Source organism: Macrotis lagotis, chromosome 4 (genome assembly GCF_037893015.1).
Source record: "Macrotis lagotis isolate mMagLag1 chromosome 4, bilby.v1.9.chrom.fasta, whole genome shotgun sequence".
Lineage (NCBI taxonomy): Eukaryota > Metazoa > Chordata > Mammalia > Peramelemorphia > Peramelidae > Macrotis > Macrotis lagotis.
The window spans coordinates 47,110,591-47,125,830 of record NC_133661.1 but is presented as its reverse complement, the minus strand read 5'-3'; the positions used below and the strand labels follow the sequence as shown (position 1 = coordinate 47,125,830).

The 15,240-nt window shown below is 45.5% G+C and overlaps 1 protein-coding gene across 3 annotated transcripts in view; it reads right to left on the bottom strand.

Moving 5' to 3' along the window:
• Window positions 1–228: 228 nt before the first annotated feature.
• CD276 (CD276 molecule) overlaps window positions 229–15,240 on the bottom strand; it is an 82,919-nt gene continuing 67,907 nt past the window's right edge. For all 3 annotated transcript variants that reach the window (XM_074232676.1, XM_074232678.1, XM_074232677.1), the window contains 5 exons: window positions 14,820–15,116; window positions 11,871–12,005; window positions 6,948–6,989; window positions 4,142–4,177; window positions 229–2,205 (listed from right to left, as the gene is read on the bottom strand). In XM_074232676.1, the coding sequence (XP_074088777.1) occupies window positions 2,183–2,205; window positions 4,142–4,177; window positions 6,948–6,989; window positions 11,871–12,005; window positions 14,820–15,116 (533 nt within the window). In that variant the 3' untranslated portion in view covers window positions 229–2,182. The remainder of the gene's footprint in view (window positions 2,206–4,141; window positions 4,178–6,947; window positions 6,990–11,870; window positions 12,006–14,819; window positions 15,117–15,240) is intronic.

Genomic DNA, 15,240 nt, shown 5'->3' with positions numbered 1-15,240 from the left:
TTTCATGACTTTGGATGGAAAAAAAATTCATCTCTATTTTTACCCTAGTGGAAATCTAGGGCTTCCTCCAATTATTTAAAAACATGGAGGGATCTATAGGATTTCATGAGACTGCCATGGGGGTCCACAGCATACAAAAGGTTAAGAGCTTTTTGTGTAAGGAAACCCTCCTGCCAAACCTGGCTCCCTCTTGCCAAACCCTGCCCCAACTACATATTACACAGAGGCTTTCAACAAAACACAAAGCATTTATTTTTTCCTAAAACACATGACCAAGGTACAAAATGTCCCAGATTCCAGCATTTAAATTAGAAAAACCCTTGCTTCCCCTAGTCTGGGGTAGGTCTAGGCAGAGGTTCATCCTGTATGGCTGGAGAGAAGACGAGACCACCGTCTCCAACTGCCCATGCATGGGCAGGAGAAGGGAACACCTTGGAAGAAAGAGGACTGGGAGGCTGAGGCCGGAGAGCTATGCCTCCTATTCATGGAGGCAATCCCCCCCATACCCCATGTCCCCTGTCCCAGCACCATTGGAGGCAGTATGCACCCCAACCCTACCCCCATTGTACATAAGGCAAACAGCGAAAAGAGTCAGACCAGCCACACTCTCTCTAGATGCCTGAGCTGCAAGGGCTTGGGTCTCTGAGATTTACTTTTCTAGGCTCCCCTGATTGGGGGTGCAGGGGGGGCCCTAAGGCACTGACCTTCAGCTTCTGGGAAAGTTGGAATCAGCCACAGCTGATGTCACTGCCTGAGATCTGTACCAGAGGCATGGCTTCTAATGGCTGCTCAAGGCCTATGCAGGGTCTATGGCTGACACCTGCTGCCCAAGATTGGCACTGCCATCTTGGGAAGAGAGTTTGGATCCTGACTGGTTGGATCCCCAAGACACTGGGGAGATTGGGTAGGCACAATACCCTACCCATTCCACCATCCCTAAGGGTGCTCACCCTGGAGGGAAGAGGGCAAGGGTGGGGGCCATGGAGAGAGGATGTGTTTGGAGGCTAGGACAATATCAGGGCATTGGGTCTAGAGTTGTGGGCATACAAAGAGGAGTTGGGGAGCCTTGGGAAGGGAAATAGTCATTCTAAATTATAAGTAAAGGTGAAGGAACTGATTCATCAATCAAAACCCTCACCCCAACATTCAGACTGTACACACTCCAAGGGTTACCACCCTGGCCTGCCTCCAGTGGGTGTGACCTAGGGAAGCAGCATGACCAGCACACAGCTCCCTATATGGGGAGGACAAGAAGAAGAGACACAAGAGATGCCAAACCAGCTCCCAAACAGGGCTGAGGGGATGGACTCCCTGTGGGGAAGCACATGAGGCATGGATGAGGGGCATGTGATTTTTTCTTTAGCCTGCCTGCACATATGCATGCATATATGTATGCTTCATATATCTATGTGCTGCTCAGGCACACACATATTGTGGGAAGGGTTGGTTTGTGCTTTATATGTAGGTACATGTGTGTCTGTGTGTCACATGCACACATATGATCAAATGATTGTGTGTGGGTGTTCTGTGCATTCATGTGGCAGTCACATACATGCATGTCTAAGGACAATCACGAGGACTCTTCCTCTGATAGGAAAAAGCTATCACAGCACCGTCCACCCCTGGAGGGCGGGTGAGGTAAAATCGAGGCTTGAAGTGAGAGAATCAAGGCCACAGGGTGAATGGTGGAGCAGCCCCTTGGAGAAGCGATGCAGTCCAATAGTCTGTGTGACCCGGGCGTGAGGGTCAAGCAGGACATCTCAGAGCCTCAACTTCCTCATCTCTAAAATGGGGATGATCTAGGCACAAGCTCCTGGACTTTCCCAGGGAGGACAGTGCTCTGTAAACCGTAAAGGTGTCTAGGAATAGGAGATATTATTATTGCGTCCACCAGAGAAACAAGACAGCGTGGTGGTCGATGTATCATTTCTACTGGAGAAATAAGGTAGTGAGATAGTCTGTTTGTCATGTCCACCAGAGAAACAAGGCAGCAGGGTTGACTGAGGATTGTACCCTTTGGATAAATGGGGCAGCAGGGGAGCAGATCCACAGTGTGGAAGCCCAGAGACTCAGAGTGAAAGATGGTTCCAGGTGGCCCCTCCAGCTTCCTCTAGTGGGACAGGTGGAACCTGCAGGTGTCCATGGCTGGGCCTCCCCCACACACACCGTCCATCCTTCGGGGTCAGGCTATTTCTTGCCCTTCATCTGCTCAGGGGAAAAAGAACAACAAAAGGGGAGGGGGCAGAAACAGGATGTGAATCAATAGAATTTAATTCTGAACTTTTAGGGTTGAAAATAGTGTGACATCCCTAGGATTTGTGTCCTGCACATTCTTGAGATAATTTTGGGGTCACGTTGGTGCAGTCATGGCTTAGGGTCACTAGCCAGAGATGGGCGGGAGACAGAGATAGAGGAGAGTTGAGATAGTGGAAAGGTTACAGGACTGAGGTCAGTAAACATGAGTTGGAATCCTAGCTCTGCTGTGACAATGACTGTGGAACTGTTTCCTCATCTACAAAATGGGGAAACTAACACCTGAATTACCTGCCCCAATATTGTAAAATGTTAGATAAACGTGAAACATCACTCCTGGTTGGTTAAGAGGATAGTGACATGGATTATAAGCCAACCAGTGGGCTAATTAACCTGGTGAACTAGAAGATGGGCATGGAAACCCATAAACAACCAGAAAAGGCTCCCACCATTGTAATCCCAATGACACACCAGCCAACACAATAGTCGACACTGCCACCCTCCCTCATTTCCCCTTCGGGGACATCACCAGAGACAGTCTTGAAATCATCTTAGAGCCAGTCATTGATGGTGGATTTGGAATTGCCAGGTCTGGCTCTTGATCCTAGTTTTGCTCCTTCCTGGCTTGGACCTTGGATAAGGAGCCAACCCTCCTGGGCCTCAGTTTTGTCATCTACATCATGGGGACAATTATCCCTACACTATGTTGCTCAGAGTTCCTATGAGGGTCAAATAAAAGATGCCACCAAAGTCCTCCCTCGGGTAATTTTTCTATGCTCTGACTTTCATGATCCTTAAGGACATATTATAGACTTAAATATTTTCTTGTAAATGAAGATACTCTCTTCTCCTCAGATCCCCCTCCTCCTTAAAATCTCATGATGATAGATCTGGAATGGAAGACAGTGATGAGAATCTGATGGGGAAAAGAAGTATGTCAGGAAAGGTCAGAGAGATTGGGGGCAGGGGCAGGGGAGATGATGGTTAGAGCCAAGATCAGATAAAATATCTGCCTAGTGAACCAGCAGAGTAGCAGACCAGTAGAATGAGACTGGGCATAGGCTGGATGCCCCAAACTTCTGGGCTCCCAGCTCACTATGGGAGAGCCTCACATTTCCCAGGTAACAATTTCATGACCAAGGGCAGTCCTATCAAGGGCCAATTCACACTGGGCAAGGTGGGGACAGAGTAAAGATGTTGAAGAAGACCAGATACCCTAAAGTTCGGAGTTAGACATCCAGTTCTACTCCCCAACAGAGATTGGTCTAATTCCCATCCTATCATGAGAGCTAGCTGAGAGAGAACTAGCTGATTGGAAACCATTAGATGAGAGACCTTTTGGAATGACAGTGGATGCTTGGGTGACAAATTGGAAAGGGGGGGCACCTAAGGATATTTCTGACTAAAGACTCAAATTTATAAATGACTATAGGCCCACAGATAAGAGATATAAGCAGGACTAGAGAATGAGGACTAGAGAATGCTAGGTTTGGAGGTTCCTAAAATCGTAGATTTAGGACTTTAGTGGCCATCTATTCTTAACCCACTATTTTACAGAGAAGAAAACCTAAACAAGGGAGATGACCTCAGTTGCCCAAGGTCACACAAGCAGTAAGTGACAGGGCCAGAATTCAAACTCAGGATCACTGACTCCAAACCCAGAATCCTTTCTGGTGTACCATAGTTAGCCCTGTCATCCCTTCAAGCTATTTTCCCATTTTTTCCCAATGTTCCCCAAGTCCCAGTGTGTTCAGAATCAATGTGTCTCCCATAGGTCCTAAGCCCAATGGTCAGTCACTCTGTGGCTATGTTGGGGTACCCTGGACACTGAAAATTATACAAGCCAGCAAGAAACCTTCTATCAATCCCAATTTCCTGATGACTTTACCTTCTGTATTATCCACATTTTTCAGAGGCTGCAGAGCTGCAAAAAGAGAATCATAAAATAGAAAGTCAGAGCTGGAAGAGACCTCAGAGATTATCTAGCCCAATTTCCTCATTTTATTAATAAGAAATCATATTTCTATAACATTTTAGGGTTCCCCAGGGACCTTTCTTCATATCCTCCTTATGAGGTTGGTAGTACAAGTGTTTTTATCCCAGTTTTACAGATGAGGAAACTGAGGTTCAGACAGACTAGCTGATTTGCCATATAGTTAATAATTATAAGAATCTTGATTATAAACTAGGTATCCTGACTCCAGGTCCGGGGTTCTTTCCCCAGGAACTTTCTGCCTCTCTAACACTGCTTACAGATGGGGAATCTGAGGTTCAGGAAAAGGAAACGGAGGAGGTTTAAAGAGCAAGGTGGAAAGGGATTAAAGTGACTGACCATCGGGCTTGGGACTTTTGTAAGTGGAGATAAGACAAGGGGGGAAAGAGCAGAGTCTGGGAGAAGAGGCAGGCTCCCTGGTACAGTTGGCAAACCTCTTGATTGAGAATCAAAGACCCGAGAGATTATATAATCCAAATCCCTCTTTATATAAGCAAGTAAACTGAGGCCCAGAGAGGTACAGGTCAACCAAGTAAGTGTATGGAAGACTTGAGATTTGAACTCAGGTCTTCTGAAGGCAGCCAGGAGAGAGGGTCACCTGCATGTATTTGAATGTATACTAGCTGCTCTCATCATCCACAGGATCAGGATCATCTCCCTGTCCTCCCTTTCTCATAAAGATGGACCTTCTGGCACATGGACAGTACATTGAGTCTGGAGTCACCGATGATGGCAATAGTCTAATCTCTCCTTTGAAAGCTTGGACCCACGGACAACTGAGAATCAGCAAGCTCTGCGCTTGCCTCCATACCTTCTCTCTTTCCTCCTAGCATCCCTTCTCTCTCCCGCCCTTCTGAGCCTCCCACGACATCTGTCTGAGCAACATGAAAAATGAGGCCTGCTCCCCCGTGAACAGAGCTGCCTTTACAGCTGCCACACCCTGGTGCTAAGGGCCCGAGAAAATTAATGGGTCTCATTTGCAGCAATCCTGGGAAATCAATCTTCTCCCAACCCATCTTTGGAACGGTGCAAGAGGGAGCATTGGCCATCCAGGAGCTGCGGCATCTCCTGATCTCAAATAAGCCAAGAAATACGAGCCTGGTCCCCTTGAAGGAACTCCTGTGGTAGGCAGCACCCGGGATGAACCTTGAAGATGGATGAGGATCCTGGGATCATAGAGTTAGGGTGATGGTGGGGAGTCTTCAAGGCCACAGAGATGGACTAAAGTGAGGGCACGTTACAGATGAGGACACTGAGGAACATGGCAGTTAAATTTTGAGTGGGGTTATATTTCTAGTGGCCATATAGCTAATAATTATAAGAATCTTGATTTTAAACTAGGTCTCCTGACTCCAAGTCTGGGGTTCTATCCACAGGAACTTTCTTCCTCTCCAATATCACAGTGTCTGGGGTCTAGGGCAAGATGTAAACTAGGGTTTTCCATCTTCAAGTCCAACCCCCTGACTCATTCCCTGCATGGCTGGTCTGGGGAGCAGAGAGCAGACCAGAGCCGCGTTGAAACCAAATCAACAAAGGCTTTAAAAAAGGTATTTTTCCCTAGATGGGATTCAGGGGTCACATAATATCAAGTCAAAGGCCCCCAATCTCTCCCATTCCACAGGAGGCCATGATGAATTAGCCCCATTCAGCTCAATTCCAACTGGCTCTGCCTTCCCTTCATTCCCCTAAAACTGAAATTTTGACCACATTCATTCTTCTACTGGTCACACTCTCCTCCCACTCCTCAAACTTGACTTGAATAAAACCTCAGAGAAGCAATTCTTGAACTCTGGAGGACCCAAGTTCAAGACTGTCTCGGTCACTCATGGCTAATCTGTCTGCAAAAAGGTATGAGAACAATCCCCTCCCCCAGGGATGCTGTGAGGATCAAATGAAATAATGTAAATTCAAATGCTTTACAAACCTAGAAATATCATAAATTTGTCAGAAAATTATCATCTTCATTACAATTTTTATTTCATTCTACATTGTTCCTTTTTATGAGGTCTTACTTTATCCTCAAGATAGCCCAGGGAGGTGGGCAGGAGAGCTATTTTATTATGCCTCTTTTAAATAATAGGAAAACTGGCCCACAGAGTTTGAAGGACTTGCCCAAGGTCATTCAGGATGAAAGGTCAGACTTCCTGATTCCTAAGCTAGGATGCACCGCTGTGCTCCAAGGTATGTTCATAGAATTTTAGATCTGGGAGGTTCATCCCTATTCAACTCTGTCTTTTAAAGTTGAGGAAATTAAAGGGTCCTACCACTAATAAGTCTTGGAGGCTGTATTTGAACTCAGGTCTTCCTGACTTGGGGGGCTCAAAGTTCTGTCAACTGTACCACCAGTTAGATCTAAATTGGTGGCTCATACATTAAAGGTGAAATGGAAATTAATTAGCATTGCTTTGATCTATTTTTAGTTTAATTATAGAATTAAACCCAAATTTGCCATCCCTAAGCATAGGTGTACCATAATGTCTAGAAGACATGATAATGTCTGAGAGTTACTGCTTATCAGACTAGGAGACACAGCTGATGATGGAGGTGGCAAAAATGGACCTTTGGTCAGTTAGACTCCTCTGGACATTGAGGTTTTATCGCAAGCCAACAATGGAAACTTTCCTTTTTCTCAATACTAGCCTCATACATTGTTTCTCCCCTCTACATCTCTTAGGAAGAACAGTAATTAGATTAGATTTACCTGTCTTGGATCCTTCTCCATCCCCATCCTGGTCCTCAGCTCCTGAAAGACATCATGGTGAGAGATCTTTCTCCTCCTCAGCCCCTCTCTGGGCACTGAACTTCCCCACCAGGATGTATAGCAAACAAATTTGGGGGAGAGGGGGAGAAGGGCAGGGAGTAAGGGTCCAAGAGTTTGAACTATCTAAAAGTCAGCTAGGAGATAGAGACTAGAATTTTGAATGATTTTCTTCTTTGTTACCAGGGTCCAGAGTTCGATGGATGGGTACAGTCACCTATCTACCCACCCTTTCATTAATTCATCCATTCATTCAAGTTCCATTCATACACCCACCTATGAATCTCTTATTCAGTTGTCCCTCCATCCAGCCTGTACCCACTCTGTTCTCTTTTTTTTCTCTTTCCTTTCTATCCATTAATTCACTTATCCACTCATCCATCCACACAGCCTCCATTTATTCATCCATGATTCATTCCTTCATTATATATTTAGCCTGTAAGATAGAAATGTTTTGCCTGATTTCCCATGTCTAATTGATATAATATTGCTTGCCTTCTCAAAGAGATTGGGGAAGAACTGGAAGGAGGAAGAGAATTCAGAACTCAAAATTTTTTAACAAGGGTTAAAAATAAATAAATAAATAAATGATAGGCTTATTAAGAAAAAACTAAAATTATTTGAGTGAGAAAAATACACATACATGTATATGCATATATATGTATGTGTGTAAATACATACATATATGTATGTGTGTAAATACATACAGATATAGATATAGATACAGATGTAGACCTCTTTTCTCCTATACTCTTGGGAAAAGCCTATTCCTACTTTCTCTATCTATCTATTTGTGTAAGGCAATGGGATTAAGAGACTTGCCCAAGGTCACACAGATAGGCAATTATTAAGTATCTGAGGCTGAATTTGAACTCAGGTCTTCCTGACTCCAGGGCCAGTGCTCTATCTACTGTACCACCTAGCTGCCCCAAGCCTATTCCTCCTTGAAGGAGATTCTGATCTGAAGGATGAATTGTAAACCAGAAAATAACCAGGCATCAGAGGGCATTAGATGGGGCCAGAGAACTTAAAAGTGACCTTAAGTCACACCCAAGTGAGAGCAGGGCTGTCCTGGGACTTTGAGAATTGATACTGGCCCTGTGGCAGATAAGGATGCAAGGAATTCATAAATTCCTTCCCATACAAGCAAGGGTGCTGGTCTAATCATGCTTCCATCACCTCCTCTCCAATTGCACCCCAACACTTACATCTGCCCAAAGGCTTTCCTCCTGAGATTCTTTTGCTCCTTCAGGGCGTATCCACCAGAAATGTTCATAATTATAAACATAACTAAAAACTATGTACATGACTATATAACCATATGACTACATATAACAAGACAGAATGAGAAGGATGGGAGTGAGCCACAAAGCAGGATTTGTTTGGAGCTATAGGCCAATCCTCCTTGGAACTCACTGGCACTGCCTTCATCAAGACTGGGCTTTGTCCTCTCCAAACTCAATCTCCTCCTCCTTGGCCTGGATTTGCTTTACCTGAAGTCAGAAGGAGGTCATTCTGTTCTCCCTATTGGGCATGGTCTTCAAAAAGGTCATAGATATTAACAAAGATCCAAAATATTCATAGAAGAAAAAAACTGACAACGAGTCTGTCCTGGGGAGCATCTGAACACACTGGGGTGTGTGGAGACCACACAATACAATTATGCAGTAGGAAATGACCTAGTTGAAGGATTAGAGAAACAAGGGAAGATGTGTATCTGCTGATGCTGAATTTAACAAATTAGAACCAGAAGAATACTGTACATGACTGCAAAGAAGGCCAATAAAAATTTGATTCGAAAGGAGCCAAACTCTGGAGCAAGGGATAAACCAAGGATGGCCACCGAGAACTGGTCTGAAAACACCGAGGCAGAATGTTGCAATTACGGTCAATCACAATGACGGCTTTGCTTAGCTCTGCCCTCTATGGCCAAGCAGGGTAAGCCTGGGGCTTCTTCCACAGTTCAAGTAGGCAGATAGTGGAAGACAATTACCACATCTCCCAATCCACCCCAAATCTTGCCCTCAGCAGATCAAACATCTTTCTTTCCTTCGACCAATCCCCCTCTGAAGTGGTTTCAAGCTCCCTCACTGCCCTCCCTCATCTTTCTTGTCTGAAGATGCTCCAGTTTGCCAGGGTCCGTCCTAAATGTAGCCCCCAGAATTCAAAGTGACACTTCAGTCTTTCATCTGAAAAGGGTCCAACGAGACCACCCCATCTCCCCCATCTCTAATGTGCAGCATCACAGCCTGAAAATGGATACACTCACTTGGGAAGATAAGACTGAAAAGTCTACATTGGGAAACACTGCAGAAGATGCTTCCCAGAGAGGCAGAAAGAAAAAATGTCTCTACAGGGACTGAGTCAGAAGCTGCAGCCAAGGCTTAGAGACACTGCAGAGAACCAGGGAGGGGTCAATAAATTTCATGTGATATTCTCTTATTTAATCAATCAACAAGCTTTATTAGGATAATCATGCTTTTTTAAGTTTTACAAAATGATTTTTTACACATGTGTATGTGTATATTATATGTGTATATGTAAACATATATATTATATTATTTGATCTTGATAAGAACCCTATAAGTAGAGGTGCCATTATTATCTCTATTTGGCAGATGAAAAAACTGAGGTCATTTAAGTGACTCTATGAGAGTCAAACAGTTAGCAAGGGTGGGGCAGGAATAGAACTCAAGACCTCCTGTCTCCAAGTAAGTCACTTCCTCTCTTCTCACCCATCTATCTGCCTTATCAGGTGCCTACTATGTGTTGGCATAGCATTGAGTGTTAGGGATGAGAAGACAAGCAAGGAACGACCCTTGCCTTCAGGAAGCGCCATATTAAGTCTGCAGTCACTTAACGCCTCCAGTTCTTTCCCATGGGCGGTGGTCAAGTTGTGCTTTTCCCATGTTGTATATTTGAACAATTGATCTTTTGAACATGAGTGCAGGAATGCTTTAATTCATGATGGAATTCATCTTGTGTTTTTTAGCCCAATGTTTCAGCACCTTCAGCTCCCTCTGGGTTCTGCCTGTGTCATCCAACAGAGCAGCCATTCCTTCAATGTAACCTCATTTGCAAATGAATTAGATGCTCACTATATTTTCACCTCTAAGGGGTTCTCTTCTGATTACAAGGCTGGCCAGCCCCAACACAAAAAGCCCAGGAGTCAGGGAAAGTCACTGAGTCTGACAATGGGCACCTGCCCTATTTCCAGCCCCTGAACAAGCCACACTCATTGCTGCCACCATATTGGTGTTGTCCAGTGGAAAGGTACGACTTCTAGAGTTGGATGGTCAGGGCTCCATTCCCGACCCTGCTCTTTTCTACCTGTATGACTTCAGATAAATTGTTGAATCTCTTAAGACCTCCAATTCTTCACAGGCAAATGAGGGGGGGAAACCAGATGACCTCCAAAGAACCTTCCATCTCTAAACCTGTGACCTTTGGTCACGCTGCTCCCTGCTCTCAAATCCTTTCTGTCCTCTAGGGACTCACCTCAAGTGCCCCCTTCTCCTCCAGGAAGACCTCCCTTCATTGACCTGTCTTTGTTTTGGAATCCTCCTACAGAACATGGATCTTGAGACTCTCTCAATGATATTAAATTGCTCTCTAATTGGTTCCTGTGCAGCTCTTATCTCCTGGGCCCGACAAGGGGCTCCCTGGGCACCAGGGCTTGCCACCTGTACCACTCACCAATGGACTTATCATTTAACTGTCTACCTGCATCTCATTTCACCAGCAGACTGAGGGCACATGGGTGTTTTCACCTTGCCCCAGAGGGAAAGAGGGAGCCTCAATACAGGCCCGTTCAGTGATTGGTGTGGACATCTGAGGATTTGGGGTGCTTTGATGAAGAAACACAGTTGGGTTAGGGAGCCTGGCAAGGACCATGACCCTGATATTATACCCCAAACCCTCTCAATATTGCATGTGCAGTCAATGCTTGCAAATTAAATCAACTGCAACAGGGCCTGAAGATGAAGGGCAGGGCTGTTGCTGGGAATCCTATGGGACTCATAAAAAAAGGATCATTGTTCTGGTCTGACCTTTGCCCCCACTTAGTCTTCCCTCATTCTCCAAGGAAGGAAGATAATGTGATCCCAAGAGCCCCAACTCCAGTTTCCCTAAACCCACCCCAGTAGGCCTAATCTAGTGGTTTTTTTTTTATTTAAGGCAATGGCATTCAGTGACTTGATCTGAACTCAAGTCCTCCTGACTCCAGGACCAGCGCTCTATCCACTGCACCACCTAACCGCCCCTATTAGGCCTAATCTAAACCCATGACATGATACATGTGGGGAATTCCTGGTGTGAAAACTCCCTCCACTGATAAAAACAAGGACTCATCTGTGACTTAGAGTCTTAAAGGGGTGTCTGGGTCACCAAGGCAATGGATCATGAAGAGACCTTGAATGCAAGTGGTTTTCCCCCCACGGCTGACCCTATAGAATTCTTCTCAGGTTACATATCGGAGGCACTTGTGGAGTTTGGCAGGCAGCATGGGGGTGATCCCACCCAGTTTGAGATCATCCTTGTTTTATGGGTGAGGGAATCAGGGTGAGAAGAATCTGAGAAGTTTGCTCCTGATCCATATAGCTGTAGACCTCAAGGCTGGTTCTTGCTGCTTCTAAGGCTGTCCTCAGTCATTCTGATGCTTTGCCTCTCTCCCAACCTGCTGATCATTATGAACCCCAGGACCCCACTTCCACACTCAGACACATACACCCACTCAAGCACACTCATACACACACTCACACCCTTGCATGTTTAGATACACAGACCCACTCATTCACACTCATGCTCACATACTTCCATATTCATGTGTCAATCACATACCTCCTTTCCCTCACCCCAAACTCTCACCTGCATTCTCTTCCTCACAGCTCTGCTTTATCTTCTTCCGACACACATAGGCAAGGGCTATCAGCAGCCCCAGAAGACAGACAGAAAGCCCCACAGTCACCCAAAGGGCCTCAGGCGGGAACGGCATCACCTGTCCTGTAGGGGGAAGGGACATGAGGAAGAGGAGAGACCTTCAAGCACCGAGCCCTCCCAAGTGATCATAGGGTTCTTTAAAAGCAGATAGCAACCACCTCCCTGGGAGGATCCAGGAGAGCTATCCCACTTCTGGAATTCACAGGTCTGATCCCACCAAAACAATTCTTTCCCACCCCTCAAACCCAAGTCTGTCCCTATGGCCAGTACAGAGAGCACCCCAGATCCAATGTGCTAAAAATGGCTCTTTATTAGCTTGTAAATGAAGTGGGAAGAACAAAGTATAAAGGGTGTCCCAGCCAGTAGAGCCCAGAGCACTGACTGAGGTTGGCATCATGAGACTGAAGAGTAGTGGAAGAAATGAATGGCAGATGAGGATCACCAACCACTCCTCCCTTTCCAGAACTAGTCCCCCTCCAGAAAGTCAACTCTATTCCATCTGAGCAGTGAACCCAGATCATCCCCAAAGAGGAAGGTGGATGCATAAAAGAACCATTGAAAAGGCACTTGGTTCAAGGTGAAGAAGAGATCCAGGCACTAGAGATGGGCAGGAGAAGAAATCAGAAAGGAAAGGGAGAGGACGAGAATAAATCAGAGTGTTGTAAGACTTCTTCAGAAGTAGAGAGAGCAGAGAGGCCAGTAGACGTGAAACTTAGAATGTGAGATGTACTCTGTCCAGTGGGAAACCAAGCACTAGACAGACAGACCTCCCTTCCCTTAAGGGAAGCTTTTGCCTTAGCTGGTCAGAAAAGGGGAGAAAACCCAAAGGAAAATCCAGACTATTTGAAAATGGAGGACCTGAGTGGGCATGGAGGCCAGACACAGGTGCCCAGGCTTGAGGAGCTAGGAGGGACATGTGTCTCCTCAGCCAGACGTGGCTGAACTTGGTTTTTCCTCTTATTCTAGGACAGTGACCCAGAGAGAGGGAGCCTGGATAAGAGGGAGGCCCAAGGTAAGAAGCAGCTGTAAGCCTTCAGATACCAGGCTAAGTGGGGAGGCTTTTATTGTTGCATTTGAGGAGGGGAATAGGAGTCCCATACTTGTACGCCCCAAGAAAGAACCTTAAGCCCTGATCAGAGAGGCTGCTGACAAAAGAATAACAGCCTGCAAATAATCCTCCTGCCTTCTTCACAGAGGTGCTGGACTATGGGTGTGAAATATGAAAATATAATCAGATTCAGTTATGTATTTATATCAGTTTATGTTGGTTTTGCCAAGCTGTCATTTTTGTCTTTTTTTACTTTTTTTCATTCTCTCTCTCTCTCTGTTTTTTCCCTGTCTCTGTCTATGACTCTCTCTGTGTCTCTCTCTGTCTTCTCTCTCTCTCTCTCTCTCTCTCTCTCTCTCTCTCTCTCTCTCTCTCTCTCTCTTTCTCTTTCTCATCTCTCTGTCTTGTCTCTCTCTCACTATCTCTGACAAGAGATGGCTCACAGGCTATGTGAAGAAGAGGTAGAGGAAAATCTTCAGAAATGAATACAGTGTAAAACCAAAAATAAATAACAATTTTTTAAAATCTTGTAAAAGTATTTAAGTGACCATAATTAGAGGCAACACAAATATAATATTCCTTTACAGTGGGGTAACAGGAAAAAATACAGGGTTAGATGCTGGCTGGATTGGAAATTGTGATGATTCCAATGTGAAGAAAAGGCTAAAATTCATCTTTTTTTTCTCTCTGAGAAGAAAGGGTTTACTAAGTCAACCAATGAGATGTGTTTGGGATGGTGGGGCTGGGTAATATCAGATTGCTTTCAAGTACTTTTTCTCATGAACTCTTTATGTTCTGTTTATAAATGAGATAATGGATGGGAGAGGGACAAAAAAGGTTGTTCAAATAGTATATTAAACACAACCTGGGAATTTGGAGGATATTAATGTTTAAGGACCTGGGCTAGGATTCCACTGGGGTGGCTGCTTCCACCACCACTACATGCCCCAGCCTCTGAAGAGACAGCAAATGATCCCTGAGAGCAACCATAGCCAGAGTCCCACCACCAGTCATTTTGATGCTGCACCCTTCCCAATGTGGCAAGCACACCTTCCAACCCAAGTGGGTCTTGGGCTCCACTTGGGTGACCTTGGAGAAAGGATCACTCCACACCATGTCATGGTATCCAAGCAGGTATCCTCAGAGTTGCTAGGATTTGTTGAGTTTAATGGACAGAGTTGATTTTGAAGCCAGGAAGGGCCAGTATATTCTAACTGTGTTATGTCGGGATAGCTGCCTAGACTCTAAGAAGACTGTAAGTTCAGAGAGGATGGTGACCTACATTGGAAAAAGGGAGCTTTCTCACAGAAGAAATCATTGGCCTTGGCCCTATCATTACAGATAAACTTATTTACTCAGTAAAGTCTTTCTCAAAGCCCTCTGTCTGGTCAGGTTTGGGTTGCCATTATCCCACTCTCTTTGTTCAAATCACTGAGTATTAGACAAGTAATAATATCTTATTTATATAGATAAAAATATATCATTTTCTAAAATATATAATTTTTAAAGTTTAAGTGTCTTAGATTTTGAACTGAAAGGGATCTTAAGTGAGACCACATCCCATCTTCTCATTTTATAGTTAAGGAAACTGAGGCTGAGAGTTGTGAGCCAGAGCCAAAGAGGGAAGGATCTGAAGTAAGATTTAAACCCCATGCTTCCTGAATCCAAGGCTGGCAATCTGTCTCTACTAGACTGCTGAGGTTTCAAAACAGACTGCCCCCATCCCAGGGAGTCAGGACAAGAGGCGGCAGGAGGTGATGGGACCTGCCCCAACCCCAGAGCTGCCCCCCTGACCACTGCCCCACACCAAGCCTGGCTTGCCCCCTGACCTGTGATGATGACCACGCCAAAGGCCTCTTCCTGTAACACCGTGTTGCGCACCAAGCAGCTGTAGGTGCCATTGGCTCCCAGTGTGACCCTCAGCACACTGAGCACATCGAAGAGCCCCTCCGAGTTAGCCAGATGGGAGGTCGTCACGTTGTCGGCCAGGGTTGCCCCCAGACCATCCCGCCAGATCACCTCAGCCTCTGGGTAGCCGCCATAGCTGGAACAGGTGATGATGACCGTGTCTCCTGGCTTCAAGTCCTTGGTGGGCTCCAGGGTCATGCTGGGCTTGGAGTAGGATGCTGGAGAGAGCAGAGGTCACTGATTAGAGGACAAGGGAAGACATCTACACGGTCAGGAGTCTGGGACAGCGAGGGCAAGAACGGTGCACGTGGGGAGGAAAAACAGGAGGAAGAATTTTTAATG